Here is a 15,968-nt window from a genome sequence, read left to right as displayed (position 1 = left end):
AATTGCAAGATAAAGAAGAAACAAAATTTTACAAAACCTGGGACAGGTGGTATAATTGGCTAAATCAAAAAAAAAAATATAACAATGGCATAATATAAACTATAAATAAACAAAGGATAATATTAATTGCCTAACCATTCTTCACACTCCAGAAGAATGATGAATGGAAGATATGTAATCTTACAAGTCTAATTGCCAGCAACTTGAAATTAATAGACAAACAAACCATTGTTAAAATAAAACATAGCTGGTAGAAGAATAATGGATCGGGTATAAAAATCAATTAAGGATATTATAAACTTCATTACAAGACTAAATAAGATGGAAATTTAGTTAAATGATTGAATCTTAGACCGTAAAAGGAATATATTTATGTTGTTGTTGTTGTTGTTGTTGTTGTTGTTGTTGTTGTTGTTATTATTATTTAGATTTGAATGCCACCCTTCTCCGAAGACTCCGGGGTGGCATACAAATTTAAGACAATTATAGGACGCCACAAAAAAGCTGTAGGAAACGATAGTCAACAGGATGGTTGACATTTCTATTAAATATTTTGTATTGAAATTTCTTGATATAGATGTGTATATATTTATCTTTCTGTGTGTTTTGTCTTGTAGTATGTTTGTCTTTTTAAAATATTTATACCTAATAAAGATGTCTTGGCCAGCAATGGAAATTTGGGTCATAGTTCAAAGGTTAGTTGTATACAGGGTCCCCAACCACCGGGCCGCGGACCAGTACCGGGCCGCGGGGCATGTTGCACCGGTCCGTGGAGTCAGCAGCTGCCGGCCCTCATGCCACCACACCCTCCCTCCAGCGCTTCGCCTCCCGCCGGGCAAGAGCCCTCAGGAGGCAGGTTCTGCCGGCCACAGGACGATGGATGGGACAGAGGGGCGGGAAGGACCGAGAGGCTCAAGCCTCTTCTCCGTACTGAAGGAGCGGGTCCAGCAGTCACATGGGTTGCTCATGTCCAATCCGGTGGAACTGAGCCTAGTATTAAAAAAGCTTGCCGGATCCGCCCCTTCCCCAGAATTCGCTCAGTTCGCATATCCTGCGGTTGTATTGTGATAGCTCGTTCAACATTCTAACACCTTCCCTTCGATCTTTTTCTTCAAAAGTAGTAAGATTTGTTTTATCATTATTATTTACTTGCACTAATAGTGCCAGCCGTTTGCGGCTCGGCTTTTTTCCTTTGGAGAAGTTGCGGTTTCGTTTTCCCCCGGCGGTTTTGCCGGTTACGATCCCAGCGGCCGCTTGTGGATTCTTCTAATCCTTTGGCCTGGAGGTCCTGGTGCAAGTATTAATTTATTGATTTATTGATTATTTATTGTATACAAATATTTAAGGGCTTAATAAATACCTCCTGCGGAGTGAGACGCCTTCTAGTCTCCTGGACTTAGTCGATCGCTTCCCCTTTAAGAAATCTTACGGAGCGATTTTTTCGGCGCGAAGGCCTTCGCGCCCTTTTTAAATCTAGGCCTCTCGTGTTGGCCTCCTGCCAGCCGCGTAGGCCTCAGTCCACCGCGTGGATCCCGGAGCGGGCCTTGGGGGTCCCAGGCTAAATTCTCCACCGGCTAAGCCTCCAACCAGAGTGCCTTGGTTTACTTAATTATAAAGTTTAGGGAGGCTGGCCCCGCTGGATTTGGGGGCACGAACTCTGGGTTTGCCCAGATTGTCCTCAAGTTTCAGCAGCTTCGAGGCCTCGAAGCAGGATCCATTCCTCTTGGGAAGTCCTTGAAATTCTTCTCCTTATTATTCAGTTATTGGCTCAGCCTTGTCTTCTGTTAATTGTCAGACTATGGCTACCTTTCCCAAGAGAGGCACAACTAAAGGTCCCAGAGAGGCCAGGCCTACAGGCGATGAGATTACTAGTATCCCCCAGGCCTCTTCCTCCTCTTCTCCAGGGGCCCGCCCCTCGACCAAGGTCACCAGGGCCGAGAAGAGTAGGGACCTAGCCCTACAAAAAATTCATGACAAATCAGCAAAACGTTTGAAAGTGCAGGCCCAAGTAATCAGTAGTCAAGACCCCCCAGAGGCTGCTAGTCTACCTCCTTCTGGGGTCCCTGTGTTATCTCTGGATGAGCCAAACCTAGACAGACCCCAACCTAACCTATGGGGCATAGGTCCAGAGGAACCAGATATTATTGAAGATTCCCCCCAGCCAGGATCCTCCCAGGCCTTTAGGGATTCTTCTGCCATTTCTGCTGATATTTCCAGTTTACCTCCTGAGTTCCAATCTATTTTTGCTGTGTTGTCCAAAGCCATTGATGCCAAACTCTCCACCATCAATGAGCTTCCCTTACCTCCTCCTCCTTCTCGTCCCTCCCGCCCCTTGGGTTCTTCCCCAGCGGTCAGAGCTCCTATTCAGGATGATTCAGATTCCTCCCAGGACGAATATGAGGATATGGAGGATGATGAGGATCCTTTTCAAGGTTTATCAGATGATGAGGAATCCCAAATAAAGGTTCCTTCTTCAATTACTATTTTTCCTTCTCAATTATTCAAATCTCTCCTCCTCAAAGCTAGAATTTCTACGGGATTAGCGGTCCAGGAGAAACAAGCCTCCAATTCCACTGATCCCCCGGAGGAGAATTTACCCTACTTCACAGAGGAACAGGAGGATAACGAGGTAATTCCTATGCCTAAATTGTTTAAAGATGCTTTACTCAAACAGTGGGAATTTCCAGCCTCTGGCCTTATTCCCTCCACCAAGGACAGAAAGTTGTACAAACTTTCCTCTTCCTATGAAGAGCTTCTATCCTTTCCCAAACCGGATGAACCTGTCAAGATCCTTCACTCGGCAGCGGCTGTGCCAGGCGAGGCGGAGGAAGTCCTCCGCCCAGAGGACAAGCGCATTGAGCAAATGCTCAAAAGAGGATTCACCGCTGATTCCTGGGCCATTAAAAGTTCTGCAGCGGCTTCCTTTTTCTCCAGAGCCATGCTGCTGTGGCTTCGCCAACTTCAACAGCATATTCCTCCCGATGACTTGAGAGGTCAACAAGACTTCAACAAGGTCTTTGCAGCTGCCCAGTACGTGGCTGATGCCACCTTGCAATCTACTAGATTTTCTGCTAAGTCTATTGCAGCTTCTACAACGGCAAGAAGACTCCTATGGATTCACCCTTGGCAAGCGGGAGTTCGCCAGAAGTGGCAGTTATCCCAGGGTCCCTTAAAGCGCGACCTTCTCTTCGGTGATCTTCTGGATCCACTCCTCACGGAAACCACGGATAAGAAGAAAGTTTTGGGTCCAACCACAAAAAAGGCTACCAAAACGCAGTCCTTTCGTCGCCCAGGGCGCCAGCAAGATCAAGCGGCTTCCTATCAGAGATCTCCAGGTCAGTATTCCCCCCGCTTTCGTTCCCAAGGTAGGAACTCCAGGGGCAGAGGGTTTCGCTTCCAAAGGGGAGCGTCCTCTAACAGGGCTGCAAAAAAACCTAGATGGTAATTTTTCCTCAATTCCCATAGGGGGTCGCCTAGCCCATTTCGCCTCTAATTGGCGTCTCACCTCCAAGGACCCTTGGGTCATTGACACTGTTCAAACAGGCCTTCTTTTAGAATTTATTTCTCCTCCCCCTAAACGTTTTATTTCCTGCCCTTCTCCCAGGTCCTCCTCAGATTGTAACCGTATGGAGGAGGCCATTTCTCATCTATTGTCCATCAGAGCCATTCAACCGGTCCCTTCCGGTCAGAAGGGCCTAGGTTTTTACTCCATCCTATTTATGGTTCCAAAGTTCTCCGGAGGTTGGAGAGCTATTTTGGATTTAAAGAAACTAAACCTATTCATCAAATATAGGAAGTTTAAGATGCACTCCTTATCTTCTTTTTTGGCCGCCATTCACACGGGAGATTTCATGGTCTCCTTAGACCTCACTGAGGCCTACCTTCACATTCCTATAGCCAAATGCCACAGAAAATTTTTACCTTTTTCCTTTCAAGGCAGGCATTTCCAGTATAGGGCGATGCCATTTGGCCTTTCCTCGGCCCCTCGGGTCTTTACAAAGCTCTTGGGGTCCCTGGCGGCCTATATCCGGGCGTTTCCCATCCACATTTTATGTTATCTTGATGATATTTTGGTCCATGGGAACTCCCTAGAGAAGGTGAAAACTGACCTTTCTGTCACCATGTCAGTCCTTCAGGACCATGGATTTTCCATCAACTTTGATAAAAGTCACCTCCAACCTTCCACATCCATTTCTCACCTGGGATCCATTATTGATTCAGAATCCTCCCAGGTTTTTCTCTCTCCCGAGAGAAAACTCAGTATAGTGGAGTTAATTTCTAACATCTTATCTAATTCTTCACTATCCATAGTAACTCTCTCTTCCTTTTTGGGGAAGATGGTGTCATGCATAGGCATCATTCCCTGGGCTCGCCTTCATGCTAGGGAACTCCAGTGGCTCCTGTTACCTTTTCAGAGATCGGGGCACAGCAACTCAAATCGGCGCATTGTCATCCCACTAAGTGTTCGCAGATCCTTCAAGTGGTGGAAGTCTCCGGCCATGGACAGAGGATCCCCGTTCAGGTGCCCGGATCAATTTGTCATCACCACAGATGCCAGTCTATCGGGATGGGGCGCCCACGCCCAGGGGATGATAGCCCAGGGCACGTGGTCCCCAGAGGAAGCTTCCAGGCCAATCAATTGGCTAGAGTTAAGAGCCGTTTCCCTGGCTCTGAAGCATTTCTCTCCTCGCATTCCCAACCGGCACGTTCTCATTCTCACCGACAACATTGCCACAAAAAGCCATATCTGCAGACAGGGGGGCACGAGATCCAAGGCTCTCATGAGGGAGGCCCTCAAGTTGGGCCTCTGGGCGGAAAAACATCTCCAGTCGCTCCTAGCCGACCACATCTCGGGGAGCCTCAACGTCCAGGCGGATTGGCTATCCCGAGCAACGATAGACCCAGGAGAGTGGAACCCCCACCAAGACCTGTTCCATCAAATCAGCCTCAAATTCGGCCTACCAATCCTGGATCTCTTCGCGACCAATGCGAACGCCCAACTCCCTCGCTTCTTTTCCAGATTTCCATCCCCGGGAGCGGAAGCAATCAATGCCCTCCGGAGTCCATGGCCTCCAGGCCTACTCTACGCATTTCCTCCAATTCCAATCCTCCCGGACGTGATTCACAAGGTCCTCACCGAGAGGGCCCGAGGAATCTTAATCGCCCCTCATTGGCCCCGCCGGCCCTGGTTCGCGGATCTCCAACAGCTGTCCGTCCAGGACCCCTGGCGACTCCCCGTTTCGGGGGATATGCTGCGGCAGGGGGCCTCTTTCCATCCAGACCCGGAGTGGTTCCACCTCACCGCCTGGCTGTTATCAGGAGAGACTTAGAACTGCGTGGTCATGACCCCGACTCAGTGGAGGTCATTTTAAAGGCCAGAAGGGGTTCGACCAATCGAATATACGACCACACGTGGTCCAAGTTTCACCAGTGGTGTCTACTGGAAGGTCTTTCCCCTCTGTGCATCCCCATACACAGAATTATTTCCTTCCTTATGCAAGGCTTCCATAAAGGACTTGCCACCAGTACCCTCCGGCGTCATCTGGCTGCCATTTCATCTGTCCTAGGGGGCCCCCGCAGACAGCCTCTCCGAGCCTTCCCTGAAGTTCAGGAATTCCTCAAGGGCATAGCCAACCTCAGACCTTCCAAGGTCCACAGGTATCCATCCTGGGATTTGCCACGGGTTCTCCATTCCCTCACGCAGGCACCATACGAACCCCTAAAATCGGCGTCCCTCAGGTACTTATCCTTTAAGGTAGCATTCCTGGTGGCTATTACCTCTGCCCGACGCATTTCGGAGCTGGCTGCCCTCTCAATCAGACAGGACCTTTGTCAATTCCATCAGGACAAGGTAGTCTTGCGACTGGACCCCACCTTCTTACCCAAGGTTAGTTCCATGTTCCACAGATCTCAGGATATTGTCCTACCTTCCTTCTGCCTCCAACGAGACCATCCCTTGGCGATTAGATGGCACACCCTGGATCTCACCAGAGCGCTGAGAATCTATATCCAACGCACAGGACCCTTTCGGAGGTCAGAAGCACTTTTTATAGCCTATCATCCCAGAGTCATGGGGGCCAAAGTGTCTTCAACAGTAATAGGCCGTTGGATCAGAGGGACTATATCTAAGGCCTATGAGTCGGCCTCCCTCTCAGTTCCAAGGAACATCACAGCGCATTCCACCAGGAGCGCAGCCACCTCGGCCGCTTGGGCGACTCAAGCCCCGTTGGAGGAGGTCTGCAAAGCAGCCACTTGGGCCTCGCCAAATTCCTTCATCAGGCACTACAAGATGGATTCTTACGCTTCAGCGGACGCTGCCTTCGGCAGAAGGGTACTCCAATCCGTTATCTCACACGATAGCAATCTAATCCCACCCTAGGGACCATCTATTGGGTATGTCCCATGTGACTGCTGGACCCGCTCCTTCAGTACGGAGAATAGGCGTTGATTGCTTACCTGAACGCCTCTTCTCGTACGGTGAGCGGGTACAGCAGTCACTTCCCGCCCTTGTATGTGTCTTCTTTACTTTTCTATATCCTTCTTCCTCTAACAATGAGAGTTGAACACTGCAGAGCTTCACAACTGAGCCTAGTCTATGGATTCGCGAATTCTGGGGAAGGGGCGGATCCGGCAAGCTTTTTTAATACTAGGCTCAGTTCCACCGGATTGGACATGAGCAACCCATGTGACTGCTGTACCCGCTCACCGTACGAGAAGAGGCGTTCAGGTAAGCAATCAACGCCTATTTTGGCTTCTGCCGCGGGGCGCTTTTGCGTTTTTGGCTGGGGGGAGGCAGGAGGGCCAGCCTGACCCCCTCTCTCCAGCGCTTAGCTCCCGCTGGGCAAGAGGGCTTGGGAGGCAGGTTCTGCCGGCCACAGGACGATGGCGGGAAAGAGGGGCGGGGAGGACCAGCACCCCCATGCTTAATCCCGCCCCCAACCACGCCCCTTTCTGCCCCCACTGGGCCATAGAAAAATTGTCTTGCTGAAACTGGTCCCTGGTGGAAAAAACGTTGGGGACCACTGGTATACAGTGATAAAATCTAGATGAATCTCAGGTTTCTTCAGGTTTATACCTTGAGGTAAGATGGGCCCCCTGCATATTTATAAATAAGTACAGTGATACCTCGTCTTACGAACTTAATTGGTTCCAGGACGAGGTTTGTAAGGTGAAAAGTTTGTAAGGTGAAACAATGTTTCCCATAGGAATCAATGGAAAAGCGATTAATGCGTGCAAGCCCAAAACTCACCCCTTTTGCCAGCTGAAGCGCCTGTTTTTGCGCTCCTGGGATTCCCCTGAGGCTCCCCTCCGTGGAAAACCCCTCCTCCGGACTTCCGTGTTTTTGTGATGCTGCAGGGCAATCCCAGCAGCGCCAAAAATGGGTGCTTCGCTGGCAAGGGAAGTCCGGAGGTGGGGTTTCCAGCGAGGGGAGCCTCAGCGAAATTGCAGCATCGCAAAAACATGAAAGTCCTTGAAACCCCACCTCCGGACCTCCGTGTTTTTGTGATGCTGCGACTTCATTGAGGCTCCCCTCGCTGGGAAACCCCACCTCCAGACTTCCGTTGCCAGCGAAGCGCCCGTTTTTGCGCTGCTGGGATTCCCTTGCAGCATCACAAAAACAGGGAAGTCCGGAGGTGGTGTTTCCCATGGAGGGGAGCCCCAGGGGAATCCCAGCAGCGCAAAAATGGGTGCTTCACTGGCAGCAGAAGTCCGGAGACGGGGCATCCCAGTGGCGGCGGCTTGGGTTTGTAAGGTGAAAATAGTTTGGAAGAAGAGGCAAAAAAATCTTAAACCCCGGATATGTACAGTGTTCCCTCCATTTTCGCGGGTTTGAACTTTGTGAAAAGTCTATGCCACGGTTTTTCAAATATATTAATTAAAAAATACTTTGCGGTTTTTTTCCTATACCATGTTTTTCCCGCCCAATGACATCATATGACATCGCCAAACTTTTGTCCGCCTTTAATAATTTTTTTTTTAAATTAATTTTAATAAATAACCCTGGTGAGTAATAATCTAAATGGTTGCTAAGGCGATGGGAAATTGCAATTTAGGGGTTTAAAGTGTTAAGGGAAGGCTTGTGATACTGTTCATAGCCAAAAATAGTGTATTTACTTCTGCATCTCTACTTCGCGGAAATTCGACTTTCGCGAGCGGTCTCAGAACGCATCCCCCGCGAAAATCGAAGGAACACTGTATCTCGAAAAATTTGTAGGACGAGGGGTTTGTAAGACGAGGTATAACTGTAAATTGAATTCAGTTCTAAAGAGGCTAACGGTAGTCTTTTTTTACTCTCCTCAACACCCACCCCCTGCAAATACATACAGTGGTGTCTATGGGCTCAGCTGACCACCGATTCAACCTGGCTGAGATCCTGTCCCAGAACTACGGAGTACAGGAAAAAACGGAGGAGGCCGAGGAGGAACCTGAGCACGCGGAGGAGAAAGCGAAGCCTTTGGAAGAGATAGAGAAGAGTTTCAATGCCGCCCAGGTAAGGGGCTTGGAGGGCTATTCTTGCATCTTCTTTGCTTATCCAGGGAAAGTCTATGGAGGTTCTCAGTCATCCAGGTCAAGGTTGTTGTTGTTGTTGTTGTTATTATTATTATTATTATTATTATTATTATTATTATTATAAATATCTACGGAGAGGGGCGGCATACAAATCCAATATTTTATTATTATTATTATTATTATTATTATTATTATTATTAATTAGATTTGTATGCCGCCCCTCTCTGAAGACTCGGGGCGGCTCACTACAATAACAGAAACAATATAACAGTGAAACAAATCTAATATTAAAAATAAAACATATATAAAACCCCAGCAATTAAAACCATACATACATACCAAACATAAAATATAAAAGCCTGGGGGAGGGTGTCTCAGTTCCCCCATGCCTGGCGATATAGGTGGGTCTTGAGTAATTTGCGAAAGACAAGGAGGGTGGGGGCCGTTCTAATCTCTGGGGGGAGTTGATTCCAGAGGGCCGGGGCCGCCACAGAGAAGGCTCTTCCCCTGGGGCCCGCCAAACGACATTGTTTGGTCGACGGGACCCGGAGAAGGCCAACTCTGTGGGACCTTATCGGCCGCTGGGATTCGTGCAGTAGAAGGCGGTTCCGGAGGTATGTCCCAAGGGTGCTTTTTTTCAAGAGGCAACTGGACTTTCTTGTTCCTTTTCTCATCCGAGAAACTTCTTCAGCTCTGACTGGATGGTGGAAAACAGAAGGATTTACATTAATAATAATAATAATAATAATAATTTATTAGACTTGTATGCTGCCCCTCTCCGAAGACTCAGGGCAGCTGTTCCACTGCTTAATTGTTCTCACTGTCAGGAAATTTCTCCTTATCGTTCTTCTCTCCATGGTTAGTTTAGTTTAGTTTAGTTTAATTTGATTTCTATACCCCCCCAATCCCGAAGGACTCAGGGCGACTTGCAACAATATAAAAGAAGAATCAGATTACTATAAGATATTTTACTGAAAAAGTAGTAGATCCTTGGAACAAACTTCCAGCAGACGTGGTAGATAAATCCACAGTAACTGAATTTAAACATGCCTGGGATAAACATAGATCCATCCTAAGATAAAATACAGGAAATAGTATAAGGGCAGACTAGATGGACCATGAGGTCTTTTTCTGCCGTCAGATTTCTATGTTTCTATGTTTATATAGGGGCAAAATTTTATGATTGGCTAAAGAAAAGAGCAACAAAGAAATAAATAAAAATTTACGCAAAGCAACACGTCGAATTAAAAAAAAATTGAAAAATTAATACTATGTGAAAGAAGCAAAATTCTCTGATCAAACACCTAAAAAGTGGGGGAACTTTCATTTCCCAAATGTTGTATGTGTATGTTTCTTTGTATGTTTTTTCTTTTTTATGTTATATTTGGGGGAAAAAACAAATAAAAAAAACAAAAAACAATATAAAATACAAAAAACAGTTTTCCCCCCAAACGCCATCACTCTGCTAAACAAATAATTCCCTCGCCACTGTCAAACTATTCACTTAGTCTGCACTACTATTAATCTTATCGTTCCCATCACCTCCCACTAATGACTGTATGACTGTAACTTTGTTGCTTATATCCTTATGATTTATATTGATTCTTTCCTAATAGGACTTCATTGCTTATTTTACCTGGGCCACCATTAAGTGTTGGACCTTATAATAATAATTTATAATTTAGTAGATTTGTATGCCGAAGACATTGGGGCGGCTCACAACATAACGACAATACAGTACATTACAAATCTAATATTAAAAAAATAAAATAAAACCTTATGTTTCTTGATGAATTTATCTTTTCTGTTATACACTCTGAGAGCATATGCACCAAGACAAATTCCTTTTGTGTCCAATCGCACTTGGTCAATTAAAAAATGCCATTCTATTCTATTCTCTAATTAAAGAAAAGATAATTGTTCACCCCGCTCACATTAGCCAATCAAGCTGGGGGTGAACTCAGCAATCCAGCCTGCCAGTTGCTAGGGCACGTTGACCTGGCCTTGACTCTCAGGAGCCTCATCGTTGTTATGTCTGGCACATTGGAGGTAGACATCCTACATTCCATGAGTCCCCCTCTCCCCCACGGCCCCCCTTAAGTATGGCAACTAAGAAATGAAGGAAGACAAACAGGGCTTCAGCTAGAGTCGTTTCGAGAGTTGTCACCAGTACTCTCCAATATTTTCTTCATAAATGACTTAGATGAGGGAATAAAAGGGGAATTAAACCAGATTTGCAGATGACACTAATAATAATTAATAATAATAATAATTTATTAGATTTGTATGCTGCCCCTCTCCGAAGACTCGGGGCGGCTCACAACAACATAAACAGTGTACAAATCCTTGCCTTTCGTAAGCTCCTTAAGACCCACCTCTGTCGTCAGGCATGGGGGAATTGAGACATCTTCCCCAGGCCTATATAATTTATGTATGGTATGTTGTGTGTATGTTTTTTAAATTATGGGTTTTTAGCTCTTTGAAATATTAGATTTGTATTTTACATTGTTCTTTGTCATTGCTGTGAGCCGCCTCGAGTCTACGGAGAGGGGTGGCATACAAATTTAATAGATAGATAGATAGATAGATAGATAGATAGATAGATAGATAGATAGATAGATAGATAGATAGATAGATATGATTAGATAGATAGATTGATTGATTGATAGATAATAGAGAGAGAGAGAGATAATAGATAGATAGATAGATAGATAGATAGATAGATAGATAGATAGATAGATAGATAGATAATAGATAGATAGATAGATAGATAGATAGATAGATAGATAGATAGATCGATCGATCGATAGATAGATAGATAGATAGATAGATAGATAGATAGATAGATAATAGATAGATAATAGATAGATCGATAGATAGATAGATAGATAGATAGATAGATAGATAGATAGATAGATAATAGATAATAGATAGATAATAGATAGATAGATAGATAGATAGATAGATAGATAGATAATAGATAGATAGAGAGAGAGATGATAGATAGATAGATAGATAATAGATAGAGAGAGAGAGAGATGATAGATAGATAGATAGATAGATAGATAGATAGATAATAGATAGATAGATAGATAGATAGATAGATAGATAGATAGATAGATAATAGATAGATAGATAGATTGATAGATAATAGATAGATAGAGAGAGAGATGATAGATAGATAGATAGATAGATAGATAATAGATAGATAGAGATAGAGAGATAGATAGATAGATAGAGATAGATAGATTAATAGATAGATAATAGATAGATAGATAGATAATAGAGAGAGAGAGAGATATGATAGATAGATAGATAGATAGATAGATAGATAGATAGATAGATAGATATTTAAAAATACAGTTTAAAACCCTTATAATAAAATAATCACACAATCCAATCAAACCATACACCAACTAACCTGGCAGGAATAGCCAACACCCTAGATCAGTGGTTCTCAACCTTTCTAATGCCGCGACCCCTTAATACAGACTCCCAACCATAGGTCTAGCGGCAATTCTCCCAACAGAGTTTGAAGCTGATTGGCAGGGAGTTCAGAGGGACGCCCCACTGTAAACGCCTGATTGGTCGGATTGTAAAAATATGCTCTAAGGCGCCAGAATAGAAACTTTAGTTCCTAACATCATGGGAAATTTGCCTTTCCCATGGTCCTAGGCGACCCCTGAGAAACAGTCATTTGGCCCCCCAAAGGGGTCCCAACCCCCAGGCTGAGCACCACTGCCCTAGATCAGTGTTTTTCAACCAGTGTGCCATGGCACACTAGTGTGCCGCGAGACATGGTCAGGTGTGCCGCGAAGAAGGAAGCTCAGGTTCTGGTCTCACAACTTTTTGGTGAGAAAGAGAGAGAGAGAGAGAGAGAAAGAAAGAAAGAGAGAGAGAAAGAGAGCAAGAGAGAGAAAGAGTGAGCGTGAGAGAGAGAGAGAAAGCAAGAAAGAAAGAAAAGAGAAAGAGAGAGAAAGCAAGAGAGAGAAGGCAAGAGAGAGAGAGAGAGAAAAAGCGAGAGAGAGAGAGAAGGAGAGGAAGGGAGAGAGAGAAATGAGCAAAAAGGGGAGGAAAAAAGAGAAATGAGAAAATGATTGAGACAGAGAATGAGAGGAAAGAGAGAGAAACAAAAGAGAGAGAGAGAAGTGACTCTTGATTTAAAGCATATGATAAAAAGCACCCAAAGAATAAGAGAGAAAAAAACCCAGCCCTCACCTGTTTTTGGAAATGGTTCAAGAGTGTGTATACACACACACACACACACAACGGTGGGGAGAAGACAGGGGTGGAAAAAGAGAGGAGAGTGTCTTAGGGTGTCATTTTGTGTCATTTTGGTTGGTGGTGTGCCCCAGGATTTTGTAAATGTAAAAAATGTGCCGCGGCTCAAAAAAGGTTGAAAATCACTGCCCTAGATGATAGGCTCAAGATCCAAATGGATTTGAAAACTGGGCCCTATCTAATAAAATGAAATTCAACGTAGAGAAAAGTAAAGTCTTAAAACATTTAGGCAAGAAAAACCAAAAGTACACATATAGATTGGGAGAGAAACCAGACTCAACAGAAGAAACTGAGAGGGATCTTGGAGTCTTAGTGGGCAACCACCCCATGTCCATTCAACGAAGCAGTGAAAGTGATGTGCCGGTGCCTGGAGGCTGTTGGGGTCTGGATGGGTGTCAACAGACTCAAACTCAACCCGGATAAGACAGAGTGGCTGTGGGTTCTGCCTCCCAGGGACAATTCCATCTCTCCGTCCATTACCCTGGGGGGAAAAGTATTGACCCCCTCAGAGAAGGTCCACAACTTGGGCGTCCTCCTCGATCCACAGCTCACATTAGAGAAACAGCTATGGCGAGGGGGGGCGTTTGCCCAGGTTCGCCTGGTGCACCAGTTGTGGCCCTATCTGGACCGGGAGTCACTGCTCACAGTCACTCATGCCCTCATCACCTCGAGGCTCGACTACTGCAATGCTCTCTACATGGGGCTACCTTTGAAAAGTGTTCGGAAACTTCAGATCGTGCAGAATGCAGCTGGGAGCAATCATGGGCTTCCCAAGGCATGCCCATGTTACACCAACACTCAGCAGTCTGCACTGGTTGCTGATCAATTTCCGGTCACAATTCAAAGTGTTGGTTATGACCTATAAAGCCCTTCATGGCATTGGACCAGAATATCTCCGGGACCGCCTTCTGCCGCACGAATCCCAGCGACCGGCTAGGTCCCACAGAGTTGGCCTTCTCCGGATCCCGTCAACTAAACAATGTCGTTTGGCGGGACCCAGGAGAAGAGCCTTCTCTGTGGCGGCCCCGACCCTCTGAAACCAGCTCCCCCCGGAGATCAGAACTGCCCCCACCCTCCTTGCCTTTCGTAAAGTTCTTAAGACCCATCTCTGCCGTCAGGCATGGGGGAACTGAGACATCTCCCCCGGGCCTATACAGTTTATGCATGGTATGTTTGTGTGTATGTTTGCTTTTAATAATGGGGTTTTTAGTGTTTTTTAAATTATTCGATTTGTTCTTACATTGTTCCTGTTATTGTTGTGAGCCGCCCCGAGTCTACGGAGAGGGGCGGCATACAAATCTAATAAATAATAATAATAAATAATAATAATAATAATAATAATAATAAATACGAGCCACTCAGTGCCGAAAAGGTTCGCCATCACCGCTATGTATTGTGTTGCCGATTTGCAACTTGCCCATCGCCAGAACTGACTAAACATTCCTCTGTCTCGTTGCTCAGAATAGTGAGATGCCCTTTGAAGAGCTGCTGGCACTGTACGGCTATGAGGCTTCTGACGCCATCTCTGAGCAGGAGAGTGAGAGCAACGATGCCACGCCAAACCTTCCAGACATGACCCTGGATAAGGTAGGGGAGGGTCCAAACCGCCTTGTCGGGGTGGGGTTCCCAAGTTGGGAGGCCTGTGTTGGGAGTCTGAGTCTCCTGGATTTTAATTTGCTACGTCACTTCTATCAAGTTTATTATTTTTACAAATACAGTGGTGCCTTGACATACGAGTTTAATTCGTGCCAGAGCCGACCTCATATGTCGATCAATTCGTATCTCGAACCAATGCATTTAGATTTGGCTTTTTGTGCCGAGATAACTGGAAAAAAAATGGAATTCCTGCGCCACCTAGTGGACGCTCGGCTCGTATCCTGAATTTGAGCTCGGGTGTCGAACAGAAATTTTGCTCGCGTCTCAGCTCGTAACTTGGAATACTCACATGTGGAGCAGCTCGTATCTAGAGGTACTACTGTAACTCAAGGTGGCAGACGTATCTACCAGACTGTCCTCCTATTTCCCCCATAATAACAACCGTGAAGCCGGTTGGATTGAGACAGAGTGACTGACCCACTGTTACCCAGTCAGCTAAGGTGGGACTAGAACTCTCTGTCTCCTGGTGATTGGTTCAAAGTCACCCAGCCAACTTTCATGCCTAACTCAGGACTAGAACTCACTCTCACCTGGTGATTGGTCCAAAGTCAACCAGCCGCCTTTCCTGCCTACGGTGGAACTAGAACTCACTGTCTCCTGGTTTTCGGCCCAAATTCATCCAGCTGTCTTTCTTGCCTAAGGTGGGACTAGAACCCACTGTCTCCAGTAATTGGCCCAAAATCACCCAGCTGGCTTTCCTTGCTAAAATAGAACTAGAACTCATCGTCTCATGGTGATTGGTCCAATATCACCCAGCCAGCTTTTCTGGCTAAAATGGGACTAGAACTCACCGTCTCCTGCTGATTGGCCCAAAGTCACTCAGCCAACTTTCATGGCTAAAATGGGACTAGAAACATAGAAAAATAGAAGACTGACGGCAGAAAAAGACCTCATGGTCCACCTAGTCTGCCCTTATACTATTTTCTGTATTTTATCTTCGGATGGGTATATGTTTATCCCAGGCATGTTCAAATTCAATTACTGTGGATTTACCAACCACGTCTGCTGGAAGTTTGTTCCAAGGATCTACTACTCTTTCAGTAAAATAATATTTTCTCATGTTGCTTTTGATCTTTCCCCCAACTTCAGATTGTGTCCCCTTGTTCTTGTGTTCACTTTCCTATTAAAAACACTTCCCTCCTGGACCTTATTTAACCCTTTAACATATTTAAATGTTTCGATCATGTCCCCCCTTTCCCTTCTGTCCTCCAGACTATACAGATTGAGTTCATGAAGTCTTTCCTGATACGTTTTATGCTTAAGACCTTCCACCATTCTTGTAGCCCGTCTTAGGACCCGTTCAATTTTGTCAATATCTTTTTATATGTGAGGTCTCCACAACTGGACACAGTATTCCAAATGTGGTCTCACCAGCACTCTATATAGCAGGATCATAATCTCCCTCTTCCTGCTTGTTATACCTCTAGCTATGCAGCCAAGCATCCTACTTGCTTTTCCTACCGCCTGACCACACTGCTCACCTATTTTGAGATTGTCAGAAATCACTACCCCTAAATCCT

General features: G+C 45.6%; 1 protein-coding gene across 3 annotated transcripts in view; it reads left to right on the top strand.

The window, feature by feature from the left end:
• Positions 1-15,968, top strand: part of MIER2 (MIER family member 2) — a 120,224-nt gene that overhangs the window by 51,240 nt on the left and 53,016 nt on the right. For 2 of the 3 annotated variants that reach the window (XM_070732272.1, XM_070732262.1), the window contains exons 3-4: positions 8,328-8,491; positions 14,254-14,379. In XM_070732272.1, the coding sequence (XP_070588373.1) occupies positions 8,328-8,491; positions 14,254-14,379 (290 nt within the window). The remainder of the gene's footprint in view (positions 1-8,327; positions 8,492-14,253; positions 14,380-15,968) is intronic. The other variant, XM_070732281.1, reaches the window with a different exon arrangement.

The sequence above is a fragment of the Erythrolamprus reginae genome, chromosome 1 (genome assembly GCF_031021105.1).
Source record: "Erythrolamprus reginae isolate rEryReg1 chromosome 1, rEryReg1.hap1, whole genome shotgun sequence".
In the NCBI taxonomy this organism is placed as follows: domain Eukaryota; kingdom Metazoa; phylum Chordata; class Lepidosauria; order Squamata; family Dipsadidae; genus Erythrolamprus; species Erythrolamprus reginae.
The sequence above is the reverse complement of the archived record's forward strand: the minus strand, read 5'-3'. Positions and strand labels throughout refer to the sequence as shown.